This window comes from Parambassis ranga, chromosome 22, assembly GCF_900634625.1.
Source record: "Parambassis ranga chromosome 22, fParRan2.1, whole genome shotgun sequence".
NCBI lineage: Eukaryota > Metazoa > Chordata > Actinopteri > Ambassidae > Parambassis > Parambassis ranga.
In genome coordinates this window covers 5774162-5789614 of record NC_041042.1, presented here as the reverse complement: position 1 = coordinate 5789614, position 15453 = coordinate 5774162, and the positions used below count along the sequence as shown (strand labels likewise).

Here is a 15453-nt window from a genome sequence, read left to right as displayed (position 1 = left end):
AAAACAGGCATGGATGGGGCAGAGGAAAAATACCCTTAGAGTGAAAAACATGGTTATCTGCCTAACAGAGTTCACAGCAAGTTCACAGCAGTGCATGTGTTTCAATTCAAGAGGGAAAAGGAGATCTAGATAAACTCTATATGTATATGTGTATATCAAAGCCAAAAACTGTTTATCATTTTCCCAGCTCCCTCACTTGTTTTAGGTGGACTTAATATACCAAATTGTTGAGTGTAGCACCTGCTAGTGAGGTGGAAAGAGACAAAATTAGCAGTCTAATAACCTCGAATACACAATGCAGAACTTTAATAGATTCATTAGGCTGAATTCTAAGAAAACCACCCATTACTTCTGTAAAATACTCAACACAATCGAGATTATTTTAGTCTCTCACTACATTAGCAAGAAAATATGAAGGCAATGTCCCAGCCTTTATCTTACCTCGGTACACATAATAACTCAAATCTAATATTCTGTGATTTATGATAATTTAACAATTTATCCACAAAGTTCCTTCATTCATCAATAGCCATTTAGAAACGAACATCACATATACTCCCACACACACACACACATATATATATATATATATAGAAACAGTGCATTGCTTCACCACAAACAACTGACAGACATGGTCCTATTTTTGGCAGACATGGCTGCTGACTAACATGCTTGAAGGACCTAGGGTGTGCGGGGGCACTCAACACGTGATACATCTTTCAGCACACTAATTAGCATGACCGGTGGACAAAGAGGGAGCTGACCATATCATGGCGGGTCATTGTAACTAAAACCCGCTGCTATCTGAACAGTAACGTTACTGTCCCATTGTGCCTACAGGGCATGGTCAGACAAGTCAAGCAGGACTAATTGAATTATTTAAAAGATTGTTTATTAACAGCAGAGGTGAGGGGTCATGTGTCAGCCAAGCTATTCATTGGTAATTGTGGAATAAAAGCTGCTATTACTAAATACGGAAACTGGAAAAATGCAATTTCTCTTAAAAAGGCGACCAGAAGGAAAAAAAAAACATTCTAAGGCTATTATTAACATTAAATAGAAGTGTTTTGGGAATCCCCCACAATTCAAGCTTCTTTTAATTGCGTCCAACTTTTTTTCCCTTTTTCTCTCAACCAATTTGGATTTTAAAAATTAAAGGGGGATAAAAAAAGCCACGGAGGCATTTTCTTTTATAAAAAAGAAGAAATGAAAAAAAAGAGTAAATTATCTGCCTCATCATCAGCCAGCTAGTTTCTTTGATGAAGGTCCAGGATGCTGGCTGCACTGAACAGTGCCGTCAGTACTGTTGAAAGCTGTCTTTGGACAAAGGACAAAGACTATCAAAGTATGGAGAGTTGTGGAGACTGAACGCTGCTGCTGGTTCTAGTTTAAAGAAGATCAAGGAAGGAGTTTTTTGAGGGGGAGGATGAGCGTCTGCAGGAAAGTCATCATCTCCTGCAGTTCACATCACCTCATCTTCCACGGTGTGTAAGGACACAGACGTGAGAACAAAGAATTGTGCACCTGTTTACTAAGCTGCATGTTAGCTGCTTGTCAAACAACCCTAAAATTGCAGCTTCGCAGAAATATGCTGATATAGGCTGTACATTTTATCTGCCAAAGCCAAACCATGTGTTATTTCTGCATCAGCTTCAGCACTAAAAGCATCACATCCGCTCTTCAAGTGCATGTGAAAGCTCCATCCTGTAAATAGCATGTACTGTAATAGTGCTGTGAGCTAAATGAAGCTTAAATCAGAAGACTGTGCTGCTACCATCTATTCACACACTTCCTCCCTTCACTCTGTTCACCCAACAGGGTATAACCACAAACCTCATTCATCTGCTGCTGTCATTCAGTGTCCACACCTTTCAAACTACTCCCATTTCACCAACTAGCACTACAGGGTTTACCCAAGACAACAAGACCTCTGCTTAACTGGCATCATAAAAAGCTATGTCTGGTAAATGAGTGTAGTGTATAATTATATCCCAATGCTGATTTATGCTTTCTTTAAAATTAGACAGCTCATCAATGGCAACATGACTTCTCTGTTCCTGATGAAAAAGTAGAAATTAAAGACAAAAACTTTTATGGCAAATAAATATAAAAAAAGAGCACTCATCTCGGTGCTCTTGTGATGATGATTATTTGCAGACTTTCATCTCTCCTCACGTAAGTCTTGATCCCCTGAGCCCTCCCCTCTCCTACCGGTTCTTTATCCCTGACAGCTGAGCTGACTAGAGGGATCTAAAACAGTCATTGACAACTTCTCTACATTGAGCGTGAACACAGATGCTGGCTTAGAGGAGGATTCACTGACATGAGATGAGAGAACAGAAATGAATGTACACGAACAGGCAAACCCAAAGAATACCCAAATCTTTCAGAGAAATGCTTTGCTTGAGCTTTTGTGACTGCTTTCAAGTGTGCAGGTACGATATTTAAAAACACACAAATGTATCTATGTCCTTCAATACTGAGTAGGGTGACTGTGAGGGAGATGTAATATTACAGTATTAGCTTGAGCTTTAAATTCATCATTGTCCCTGGGTGCACAGGGACACATGCTTATGTGCAGTCAGTCATTCCAAATTGTTTTCATTGGGGCATGCAGTGAAGATGCTGGAGAGATGAACAGTACCACAGAGGTTCACAGCCCACAGCTAGCCAACAGGCTATAAAAAAAAAACACACAGTACACAGCACGTGACAGCTAACGCATGTGAAGTTGTTCCGGCAGTGACTGAATCCTTAGACTAGCTTTGACAATATGTGTGCATGGCACATTACTTCAAATTAGAGGTGACTCACACTTGAGATAGTTGGGACAGTGGCATTGTGTGCACTGCTTTGTTTAAAAGAGAAATAAAGGATTCAAGCTAAATGTGTCTGACTCTGTCCATACCAGTACCTCGTTTTACAAAATTACTATACTGTGGCCATTTATAATTCTACATGCTGGTTGTGTGAATGATCAAAATCAGACAGTATGCAGTATGTGATCAATAGAGACAGCAAGAGGGGAAAGGCCAGACCCCTGACATACATGCAATATGGCCTAAAATGGCTTAAAAGAATTTAGGTTTGTTTGGATGAGTAAACCTTGCTTTAACGTTCCAGTGGAAAAACAACTTGTTTTGGTTCTTGGTAGCAATGTCAGCCCATTTATGGTCACTCAGATTAGCTGCCCTTTGGAATGGATGAAAAAAAACATGCAATTTGCAACACAGTTATGTTACAGTTACAGTTAGTTACAGTCATGCAGTAATGTGTTAATAAGATTATATCGGAATAATACTTAAGAAGACACTTAAGATAATGGAAAATGAGCAAAACAAATTTTCTCTCCTTTCTCTCTCTCTGTCACAACCACTGTTTAGTTTGATAATTTTCAAAGAATTTTAGAAATTTTGCTGTTGAGTTCAAATGTTGGACCATGGGTTAAAAATGCTCTGACCATGGTCCAACTTTGGCTGATTTGGATGAAACTATAGTGGCTAAAAACTAAAATCAAACAAAAAACTACAGGACGCTCAATTGATCTTGCACAATGCATAACCAATGTGCCAATATCTGATCCAACAACAATGGCAACAATGTGGTCTTCCACATATTCTTGGAAGTAAATCAGGGTAATTTCCTGGAAAGACTCATCCTGCACTCAGGGCTGTGTACGGTTTTTGCATCAAATATTTTCACTCCAATCCCAAGTCCTTCTGTATCTGTTTTCTGAAAATGTTCTGGCTACATCAGAAGCACCAGTGAGCCCAGAGCATATCTTATACTATTGCAAATGCTGGATTGACTTTATCAAAAAATATCATGAAAGATCTCGTCGGTAAAATCAAGTTTTACATGGTAATTGCAAAAATTACCAAGTCACCAGGTACAAATGTAAAAGAAAACTAATCCTCATCTCTCTACATGTCTACTCTGAATTAAAAGTCTTTGTCCAGTTTGCTTGATTCTTAGATTTGAGTAAAATCAATATAATATGGAAAATATAAACAGCTTATTTATACTGTCTGATGAATCATCATTGCCAAAAATTATACTCGTGAGTGTGTTTTATATGTGCCTCTTAAAAGAAACCTTCTCTTTATATATAATATTTATACATTTCCTGGTCCATCTCTCATCTGCCTGTCGCGGGCTGCAACACACATTTATGTTCTTGTTTCTGCTGCTTTTGGATGAGTCCCGTCCAAAAGAGGCAAACACTGCTATTACCTTCCAAAACCTCATCTACTATACTCCACACACACACACACATATCTGAAAGCCATTTCTACATACCAGCACAATTGTGAACCATTAATCTACTTTCTAATCTAATTTTACGCCAGCCACCTGCAAGGCCATTAGAAAGCTGAAGTATTAGGCAAGCAGAGACAAACTCAGCAACACAGAACTCTCAGAAGGCCCTCAAATTGCCCCTAATTCATTCAGAGGTTTGATGTAAGCAAATGATAGAATAAACATTGTTGCAACTTGGGAACAATTGCTGACAGCCTTTATTACTACTGGAAATTGAAGCAAATTATGGGGCTTTGCTGGGGTTCTGTTTAGCAATATTTAATCATCCTGGCTGTATTGAAACTTTATGACCACCTACAGTATTGCGTTAATGACAGTGACACTTGTGCTTCACCAGCCAGATTTCATCAATGCTAACATGAGGCCATTTCATTGTCTGTATAGGTGGCAGCAAGTAAATATATCCTCATACAACAGTACACGTAAAACTCTCTCATTCATTTAACCCTCCTCCTGTGACATGACTAAATGGGCTCTATGGCATTGACCTGTTCTCCCATAAAATAGCTGAACAGTGGTATTTTTTTTCCACATAGAAACAAATGGCTCCACCCAAAAAAAAAAAAAAAAAAAGTTCAGTGCGCTCTGTTCCAGATGCAGGATGGCTCATCAACATTTTTTGTGGGTTTTCTTTTATGGGGAAGTGTTTTTTTTCAGTTGTTGGACACGGTTCTACAGTATATATAACACACAATGCAAATCAAAAGCACTTTTCATTTCACGAGTATACTTTAACCGTTTTAGAAGTTCCACCTGAAAAAAACATCCCTGAATGTACTCGGTAACAGCTGCAGAACCGGCTGGCCATTTGAACAACCCTGGGCTGTAAATACATATCATGCAATGCGTTCAAGAGTCTAAAAACTCAATTAAGAGCGGCAGATGAGAAGACAAAGAAAATAAAAAAACATGTTTTAAACTGAATGTTTAAAAACAACACTGATGATTCTCAGAACAGTGTTCTTGCACAATAAGGACTTAAATATATCAGAGTAAAGGGCCCTCTTCGTGTAAAAATATGGAGACACTGAAAATGGAAAACTGCTTCTGGAAAATGAAATCTTAAATTTCACAAATATCAAACAATGGTTGTGGACACTGAGTCCTCTACGAGTATATCATCTTTATATATAATATCTTTCTCTTCTGATTCATTAATGAATAATGCACCTGCATTAGGGGATTTTAAGAAGCAACTTCCAATGATGGATACAACAACTCTCAGCAAATGGAGGCCAAAAATTCCTTATAATAATCCGTATTTAATCAGAATTTTGATAATAGCATACGCTGTGAAGCTGAAGGTCCTTGTCAAAAGAGATACACCTATGCTGGGCTTTCTTGACCGTCCGTCCACATCTAGATACACATCTGAAGACCCATTCATGTGTGATGAATAAGGCCTTTGGCATTTAAGAATTAAGCCCCATAACTCAATTTATGATTTAATTGGTTGCAGCTCGACTTCATTTAGCTGTATGAGATACACAGTTCCTTTTCAAACCCTTTTTCCAACAAAAACAGAGATTTTATACAACACATACCACTTGTCTTCATCTGACAGCAACACATAAATGTGAAGCATGAAGGCAGCAGTCCCACAAGCTAATAAGCATTTTCATTCAAGGTGACTTAGTCTGATTTAGCTGACATGGAAAGAGAGCATGTGATTTTGATGAGAAATGCACTTACTAAAAGCTTTCACTACATTATCGTGATGTGTTTCAGGCTGCACATTTTCCACATTTGTGTGTTACATTCCTGTCAAGGGATAAATGTCATGACTTAGAGTTATATAGAGTCTATATTTGTTGATAGCTAACTGCACAGGCCAAATAAAACTTAAGATATCTTAAAATCTGAGATACACAGTGACCTCAAGCGAAAAGAAGACAGATGGTGGGAGTAATGTTTAAGCACTCTCTGTTACAAATCTATAGAGAATTTATCATCTGGCTTCTAAATAACCCTCAGCTTTTTGGATCATGTTTGTAGCACTTTCGGCACTTGTTTTATGCCAGCAGGCCAGCTGAAGCTGGTTGATAAAATGAGTAAAAACTGGGGCATTAAGTGTCTAAAGAGCTAAACAGAAAACAATACAGCTATAAGCTAATAATCTTTCTATAGGAACAATATCAGGCATTGCTGATAGGAAGCAGCTTCAAGCAAAGACAAATGAAATTCTTGCCAACCTTATTAGCCGTTACTTAAAAACATGATTTAAATGAAATGAATGTACTTCAATAATTCATTAATGAACCTTTTTATAATGTGCAAATTAGCACTATGCTCAAGATCACATCAGCAGAATTTCAGCACGGGTCCTTCTGACATCTGTTGGGATAACATCCTGGGTGTGAATGGCCTGAAGCAGCCTGTCTCATCTCAAACCACAAAGTCCAACTCCCACTCAGTCTGACCTTCCTCCACACAGATCAAACAAAAGTGTCTCTGAAAAGTGTGCATCACTTCCAGTTCAGAATTGAGGCATAAATTAGGAAGAATAAAAATAAATCACTGTGACCATCCAGAGTCAGAATGGTGTGCTGTATGACTCACTGCTTTTGTTAAGAGAATTTGAACGAGTATCTGCTATGCAGTGATTTTAGGCTGATTCTTCCTGACACTCTGCTAAAAGCAATACTTCCTGCAATGTGGAGAAAATTTAAAACACAACTAAAGCCTAACACGCAAGAGAAGTTTCTCCTGGAAACAAAATGTCGTTTGTGAGTTTTTGGCTGAGCAGAATAGCCAGAGGATAAAAACAGTTGTCCATTGATTCCTAATAACAGACTCCAACAAGTATTCTGACAGTTTATTATTATTATTATTATTTAATCTCCACCCTCTTCACTTTAGCTGGGACTTAGGGCGCCGTTGTATGACAGTGTTTTCATTCAGCAATGCCAAGTCACTCCCAAACTATTCATCACTACGAGTTTGACATTCGTGCATAGTGAAGCATTATGTCTACAACCAAACGTCATTCAACTCTGCTTTCATTTAAGCAAATAAAAACAAAACCGTGGACGTCAGTTTCCCAGATGTTGGAAGATCAACATAACTTAATCATCAATAATGTAGGACATTCAGTTGGAATCCTTCTACTTAACATTTACTGGCAGTGTATGAATATTTAACAAATGGTTCATGACATAAGCCAATCATAAAACATTCACTAAACGTCTGTGCACCTGTGAAGTAGACACGTTCTCTTGCATAATGACTTAAATAAGAACATAGTTCAACATTATTATCTTCCTGACTTCATCCCAAAAACAAGTATTAGTCACTGCATAAATCAGAGGACAAAACGCATGCCATCTGCTCTTCTAAACAATCACAGTCCACCACACACTTTCATTTCATGTGACAGAATCCAGCTTTGATGAACTGACAGACTGACATGAAACAGTCTTGAAATGCACTACAGTCTTATTAATAATATTCCACTGGGAGCCATCCCGATACAGTTTCATCATTTATGGTCACATTTTGGCTGTTTGTGCAGATAATTGAGATCCACCAGGGTCTGGAACTTATTATCTGTTTGGTACCGTACAGTCCTTTTAAGTGCCAAAAAATTTAATTTTGAAAAAGTCAGCCGTAAGGTCTCTTTCCAGGGTGAACACCCACAGGATTCCTATCTGTCTTATTAGCTGTGATGCTTTATGAGCAGCCAGAAATGAACACATATAAAAACTTTACTAATTTCTGTTTTTTTTTCTTCTGTTTGACCACATTTACATTCAATAACATCACAGCCATAAAACACGTTAACGCAAGAACAGGAAACAGTTTTTTGTCAAATATTTGGTGTATAAGGTGAGACACCATGAAAGCTGCAGCCCTATTCACAGACAGAGCAGATGCAACTGGAGCTTAATGTATTCATTAGTTCTCAAATCACAAAGCTTCCTTCATCTTTATGTGCTTCCAGCCAAAGCTGGAAACAATATCTTTTTGGAATGTACAGAGCCTTCCATTCTCATGAATGGATTATCTCAGGAACTTCTTCAAAACTGGACCAGAACTTGGATAGACAGATGACTGATTGGACATTGGAGGAAAAAGGTCACTATGACCGTACAGAACATGTTTTCTGATCCATCACACTGGTGAAGGGGCAGGGGTCATACGGTTATCTGGCTTTGGACAAAACATCTTTCAGAGACTGCGACTGCACTTTTCATGATTTACTGGTGTTTTATAATCTAAAATAACCATTAGAATGATCAATAAAAAGGTATTGACTTTCAGTATAAGCACTTTTGGAATTTATTTGCACTTTTTAGTTTTTAATATTTGTGTCTATTTTTACCCATTGCTCTTTTATTGGAATTACTTTTGATGACAAAAAAAAAGAAAAAAAAATCTTTGAACAACCTCTGACTGGCTTTGCCTCGACCCACAGCTGCCCTTGAATGTGAGAGATGCACAGCTGGCTGCTCGTCTGTCTGCTATCCAACCAGCAGAGTGATGCCCCGAAGGCACTGCTTTGATCTTCCACTCTTTTTTTCCGGCTGTGGATACATCATTAGACTCTAACTACACCTGAGCAACAGACATTAGACTCTCACCCAACAACTTTGCAGCAAGGACACATGAGGAAACACTCGCTGCTTTGTCGTGTTTTGTCATATACTGACAACAAAGAGAAACAGGATTAGGAGGCAGGCTAAAAGAAAAAAGAAAAAACGTAGAACATCTTAAATGAAAAATGGATATCTGGTTAATATAAATCTATTTTTTTATTTATTTTATTTCCAATTTATATAGTTACCTATGGGTGACATGTAATTAGCACCCTCATGTGGTTGTGTAAAATCTGTTGCTCACGGACTTGTCACAATGGTGGTCTGGAAAATGGCAGAGAAGCTCTAAGATCTGGATTTATTTTCTAGAGTAACAGTAATATAAACAGAAATATAGTTAGAGAGAAATTACATTAAAATGTATAGATGCTGGTGGTAAGTCAAATATTAAAGCTCAAACATCTGCTAAAATGACAGCACATATTATCTAGAGTGCAAACTGCCAGTGATAAGGCTGAAACACTGCGGCTCAGACCTGTGCTCTTAACATTCACAGACACATGGAGACTGAGGCGTGCAAAATAAACACAGATGATTAGTTTGAGGTGGATCATTACACACACACAATTATAACACACTACTACACACTACTACTACACACTAAGAGTCACTGGTGTTCAATCAACAATCAAAACAAAATCAGGCTCAATGTGATATTTACCCCTGAAGCTCAGATTCACATTGCACGCTTACATCCACTTTCATTATAAAAGTCCCTATGGTGCTTAAATATTCACAGAGCAAACCCAAAATTAGTTTATGTCTATTTTTGTTTGCAAATATCCTCAGCCACTATAAAAGCTAGAGGCTGATCTAAACGGAGGCACAATCAAATTTAAAGAATGAGCTTTTTGTGCTGTTTTGTTATTGGAGGAAGAAAGAGGATCACGTAGCTAACTGAACAGGTTCACAGTCAGAAATCACACGACTCACGACACACGTATTTTGGCATATTTTAATAACTACTTCCTGTCAAATAGCAGAGGTCCCCAAGTCACTGGTTAAAATGGTGGCATGAGTCATTGCGACAGTCACTTAAAGTCTAATGGAATAGTTGCATTTTGGCTGCACTCCCTCTGCCATTTAGAAAGATGCAGCTTGGCATTTGGCAGAGCCGTTTAAGGAGGGTAGAAGGAACAGTTAATACTGCTACTGCTTCTACTCTTCAATACAAGTATATTCCTAAAGTAAATACATTACATTTGTTAATGAGTGTTAATGTGCTAACAAATATCAAGCACTGACTACAGTGAGACAGAGCAAACTTCTCTTATCTGCAACAATTCACAAAAAAGTGAAATGCTGCAGTTCACTTGCATTAGTAAGAATACCCCATCACACACAAGCTACATTTCTACATGCAGCCTCCTAAGTCCTGCAGGCCTTAACAGCAAGGACATAATGTCTTCACAGAAAATACATTTGTACCAAACACAGACACAGACAACCAAATAAATTTGGTTGTCTGTGTCCTGTGGCCTTTTGTTTTTCCTACTAACTCATGAACAGCTACGTGTCGCATCCCGACTAACGACACACAAACATTCAGTGCGATTTGATTCAGTCTTGTGTGTGACGGCAGCTCCTCAGCTCACACTGGCGTCCAGCTAAATATGCCTCAGAGCCTCACAATCATTTTGGTTAAAAGATTGTCTGTTTTGATAACTCTTACTCACGTAAACATGTTTTGTCTGACGCTTTCAGTTGCAACTGCTGTGTCTAAACATGACCATACAAAAAGTTGGAGCAGGACTTCGATGCTGCCAGCAGATATTCATTGGCACATGTTATAAGTGCAGTGATCTGCATGCACATTTTTATAACTTTGAAGATACACATAGTTAAATGTTTCATGACACTGCTGATAAAAATGGAATTCAAGTGTTTCCTTTACTGTAAAACGTATTTTCTGCTGCAAATGAGTAATGTAGAAACTGATACAGCAAGCTGTCCAGGCTGCACACAGATTTGTCTCAGACCGTTTGTGTGTGAGAAGAGGAGAAGGGGGGGGGTCTGACATAATACTGTGAGTTTTGGCAAAGCTCACTCTGGGTACTCTGGGATTGACTGCAGTGAGAGCCATTTGCACTTGATCCAGCCACAGTGACTACCATAGACGCGGGGAGGGGCTCCTGCATGTGTTTTTGGCAAGAAAAAGGTGGTGTTGCTAAAGAAAAGTGGAGCGTAAGCGATCTACTGCCCTCTGTGGGCTTATCCTGATTGGGTCTGTGGTGCCTCATAAGAGGGGGAGATGCCCAAGTAAAAGAGCAAACTTAAATGAGGAGCTGATCAATATGAGGCCCTGAAGGTGAACTAATGCGCCACATGAGAAGATTCAAAGCCAGATGAAATCACAGTGTTACTAATAAGCCAGCTCAAGTGGACACAAGTGAGCTCATCAGAATTTCTACACACACATGACATTTTTCTGCTGGCCGCAAACACTCAGTCCATTCATGTGACATTAAACCTGATCCAATCTAGTCAGCAAGAAACACAAACATGCATGATTTTCTTCCAGTAAACAGCAAAATGTTACAAAATTAAGCAAATTTGAGCCTTTTCTCTTACCAGCTAACTCCTTTAACCTGCTTCACCTCAGGAAATAATAAACAGCTTTCTCTGTCAGGCTGAAAAACACACTATAGATATATACTAACTGCTATGACAGCTCATTTTTTTGCCAAGTCTTGTCGCTCTGCTGCAGTGTAAAGGGATGTAAATCCAAATCCCTTAAATCTGCCTCAGAAGAATATGACTGTGGTTTTAAAAGCGCCTTTGGATATGTGTGTGTGTGTGTGTGTGTGTGTGTGTGTGTGTGTGAGAGAGAGAGAGAGAGAGAGATGCGCGTCCACTCACTGCAACAGGCTCTGTCCAAACACACTAACCGGCACTGACACGGCACTGCAGGACAGCAGTCCCTGCCGATGTAAGCATTTAACCACTCACAGAAAAGTAAAACCCACACTAACTGAGGTCAAAGTCAATTACTCCACTTACTTATCAGAATGACGATGGAGAGATAAGAGTTGTGTTTTAGTATATAATCCATGGCTCCCTTTTCTTGAGCGACAGTTCCACAGAGAGTCCGTGTTGGTTTTGGCACCTTTTTACGCCCTCATGAATCCGCTGGAGAGACGAGCGCACCACTTCCCCGACACACACATAAACGCGCGCTCCTCTGAACAGTGTAGTTATTTCTCCAAGTTGCGCACTGTTACTCATTCCGGTGATGCTGATGCTGCTGCAGCTCTCAGTGACGACAGCTACCCCCTACAAACCCTCCCCCCTTTCCTCCCCTCTCTCTCTCTCTCTCTTTGCTCCGTCTCCCTCACTACTTCAGCTCGTTCGTTTCCTCAGATTTCACTCAGTTTGCGCACACAATGTAATTTTGTCGTCAGATCTTTGGCATCGGCAGTTTTTTTGTTTAAATCTCTGCGCTCTAACTGCCGACACCAACATGTCCATAACGAAGAACAATAAGGACTCAATCATTACAGATAGAGAGCCAAAACTATCTTATGTGTTCATAATAGTTTGTGTTGTCTGTGCAGAAAAATAAACTAGCAAGCGAAGGGGACAGACTACAGACACGGAGCCAAATGTCCCTCAGGCTGCACAGACATTAACTCCGAAGAAAAAAAAAATGGCTGATTTAGCGCACTGGTTTCCAGAGAGCTCAATCAGACCAAACCACTGATTGTGAGACTTGTGTGAGTCTGTCTCATGTTCACTACAAAACTTGCTGTCAAAGCCTCAGCTGAAACCCTGACCAATGAATCACCTCAAACATTTCCTCTATGTGGCTGTAAAGGAGAATTCCCTGTTTTCAAATAACAGGACAGCTTTGGCTGTCTTTCAGCAAACTATATCTCCCCTTAATCTACTGTACATCCAATATGAATGTTCTCCTGCTACGCCAGCACAGTTTGATTTCACAGGAATGTATTTTTACAGCGAAGAGAAAAGAAGTCCAGAGATGATACACAGCTTCTCGCTGACTTTGATAATATGCCTTAAATGTCTGTAGCAGTCAGATACAGCTGTAAAAAAAAAGAGACGAAGTAGTGTAATTACCTGCCTTTCCACATACGGCAAATTACAAACAAAAAACAATTTAAGTAAAAGGGAAGGCATCTGGATTCCTGCTGTGTAAACAATGTTCTGATAAAAATAAAGACGCTCTCAGTAACTTCAGATCATAAAGACAATGAAATTGATGCAGAAATTCAGATATGATGGGAGGCTGGAGTTTATTATTTATTCATAGTTTCTTCATTCAGTTCTTTTAACATGGCTTGCTGGTGCAACTGCATGTGTGTATCTATGCATCTGTCTTTTTAAAATGATCTAGTTATTGGTGAGAGGTTATATAATAAACATTTAATGAAACTCCAAACATTTAGGTCTGGTTCTCACCTTTTGTTATGTATCAGGTGATTTCTGAGATGAGCAGGATCCGGGGTGCAGACATAACCTCTGTCATAGAGAGCAAATAATACTAATGATAAGGGTCGCTGGTCTATGGTGGCTCTGTTTCCCAGATTATATCATAAAAGCCTTTATGTATCACAGAGCCCGGATACTGTGATGCTGTTGTGTAATGTAAAATGTTGCACCTGACCCTGTTTCCACCTGGAAAACAGAGCAGACACATCCATCCTACATAATGGCAGAACTCTTTTGGTAAACATGAACTTTTTACACTGCCACGAACAATGAGGTACAACACACTGTTGTCATTGCTGTCTGAAAGACTCAATGTGCACTGACTGCATATTTTATTTCCTCTGGGAGAGTATGGGGTACTCTTACGCCACCATCTTAGTCTTGCTGTTGTTGAACTCATGACACTGCAGGAGAATTTAGCCTCAATAAGCAAAGATGTCAGGGACGCTAAACACATGTTCAGTAACCTTAAAATGTAAATGGAGCAGATCTGCTCTTTTGTCAGCTCCGCTGGATGAATATAAGTGTCCTTCACGTCCACATGTTCTTAATACATTTCTGGGAACAAATCACCAGCTGATTTAGAAGTAAAGCAGAGAGCCTGGAGTGATAAAATGACAGCAGGAATGCTGCGAGTTTCATCTAATATATATGGTAAAATACGTACATGCTGTTGTGTCACACAGAGAGCTGTTCCTGTTATTTTATCCTGTCTAGTAAATAATGAACTGCAGTGTACCCAGCCTAAGTAGCAACTGGGTGTTATAAAGTAATGCTGACGGTAAGAAAAAGAAGTGTTAAAACAACACTGCCCTCCTCTGACTTTGCCAGGTGGAATATAAAAGAATCTGTCTGAATACAGCCACAGCAGGAAAACTCTGTGCGCATAGTGAAAGCAGTGACTTGTCTTTTGGGTGTCTGTCCTGCAGTTTTCCGCTCTCACTGGCGCTACTCTCAGCCACACAAGGCATCTGCTTCTAGTTAAAAAGATCTAAAACTTTTCTGTGCACTACCTGCTCATTGCAGACAGACACAGCAAGCAACCAGCTGATGAACACGGGGCAGCATTTAGCAGCTAGTGTATGCCTCTGAGGTCGGCTGTGGGAAAAAAAGAACTTCATGTCCCCGCTGCCCTCTGATTGACCAAATAATCAGTTATTGCAGGTTTAGGATGTCACACCCTGGAGTATGTCTCCGGGGTCTCATACACTATAAACTCTGCCTTGAACTTTTTATGTTCTTTGCAGGCTCTCTCCAGCATTCATTCCTGAAGGCCCTTCTGGGGGTTTTCTGCTTCTTTTATGCCTGTACTGTAGGCATTTCATGGTATATTTTTTCAACATCAAGCAGTTCTGCCTCTACCACTACTGTGACCGAGTCATCAACTGGTACCTTGCCGCCATCTCTCGCTTTCACCAGATTTCCCTTGACCTTATCTTGACTATGTATGCTACCTCTCAGTATGATCTCAAATCTAATCAAGTAATCCGATTAAAGGAACCTCATTACTTTGAATACCCTGCAGAAATAAGGCTTTGTCTCACATCTTGTCACAATATTTTCCTCCTAAACTTTTTCCTTGAGCCTTGCCGTGAACATGCTACACTACAAGCAAAGTAACACACTGAATTACTTAAATGATGAGTTTCAGCTCTTCCTGAGAGTCAGCTTGTTGAATTAGTCTGCAGTGTGTGTTCCACTTACTTTGGGCCTGTGTGTGTTCGTTTTGAGACAATTGTTGCATTACTCCGGCTGAGCATGTGGTTTTAAACTTTTTCTGTTAGTCACATCTGATCATCCTGAAGAACAATGATGTGCATTTTTCTTGTTATTCCATTTAGCATCGTTTGGACAACATTTCTGGAACCATCACTTATTTTTTGGAATCATTCTGAGGACTTGTGACAGTTTTGAACTTGTGGTTTAACCCACATGAGAATCAAGTGTTTTTACCTCCTACAGGACCAGAGACAGGACTGTAGCCAGGGCAGTATTTAACTTATGTCATGAAGTAGAGAGGATTTACTGATAAACTAAATACACTAAAGTTTATTCTTTCTAAATTCTACATCTTAAATAATGAAGAAAA

At 39.4% G+C, this 15453-nt stretch overlaps 1 protein-coding gene across 1 annotated transcript in view; it reads right to left on the bottom strand.

Annotated features, from left to right (window-relative positions):
• The window catches only part of ltk (leukocyte receptor tyrosine kinase), a 37623-nt gene extending 25520 nt beyond the window's left edge, over positions 1–12103 (bottom strand). Inside the window, exon 1 of the mRNA XM_028395151.1 lies at positions 11916–12103. Within this exon, the coding sequence (XP_028250952.1) occupies positions 11916–11967 (52 nt within the window). The 5' untranslated portion in view covers positions 11968–12103. The remainder of the gene's footprint in view (positions 1–11915) is intronic.
• Between the last annotated feature and the right edge of the window lie 3350 nt (positions 12104–15453).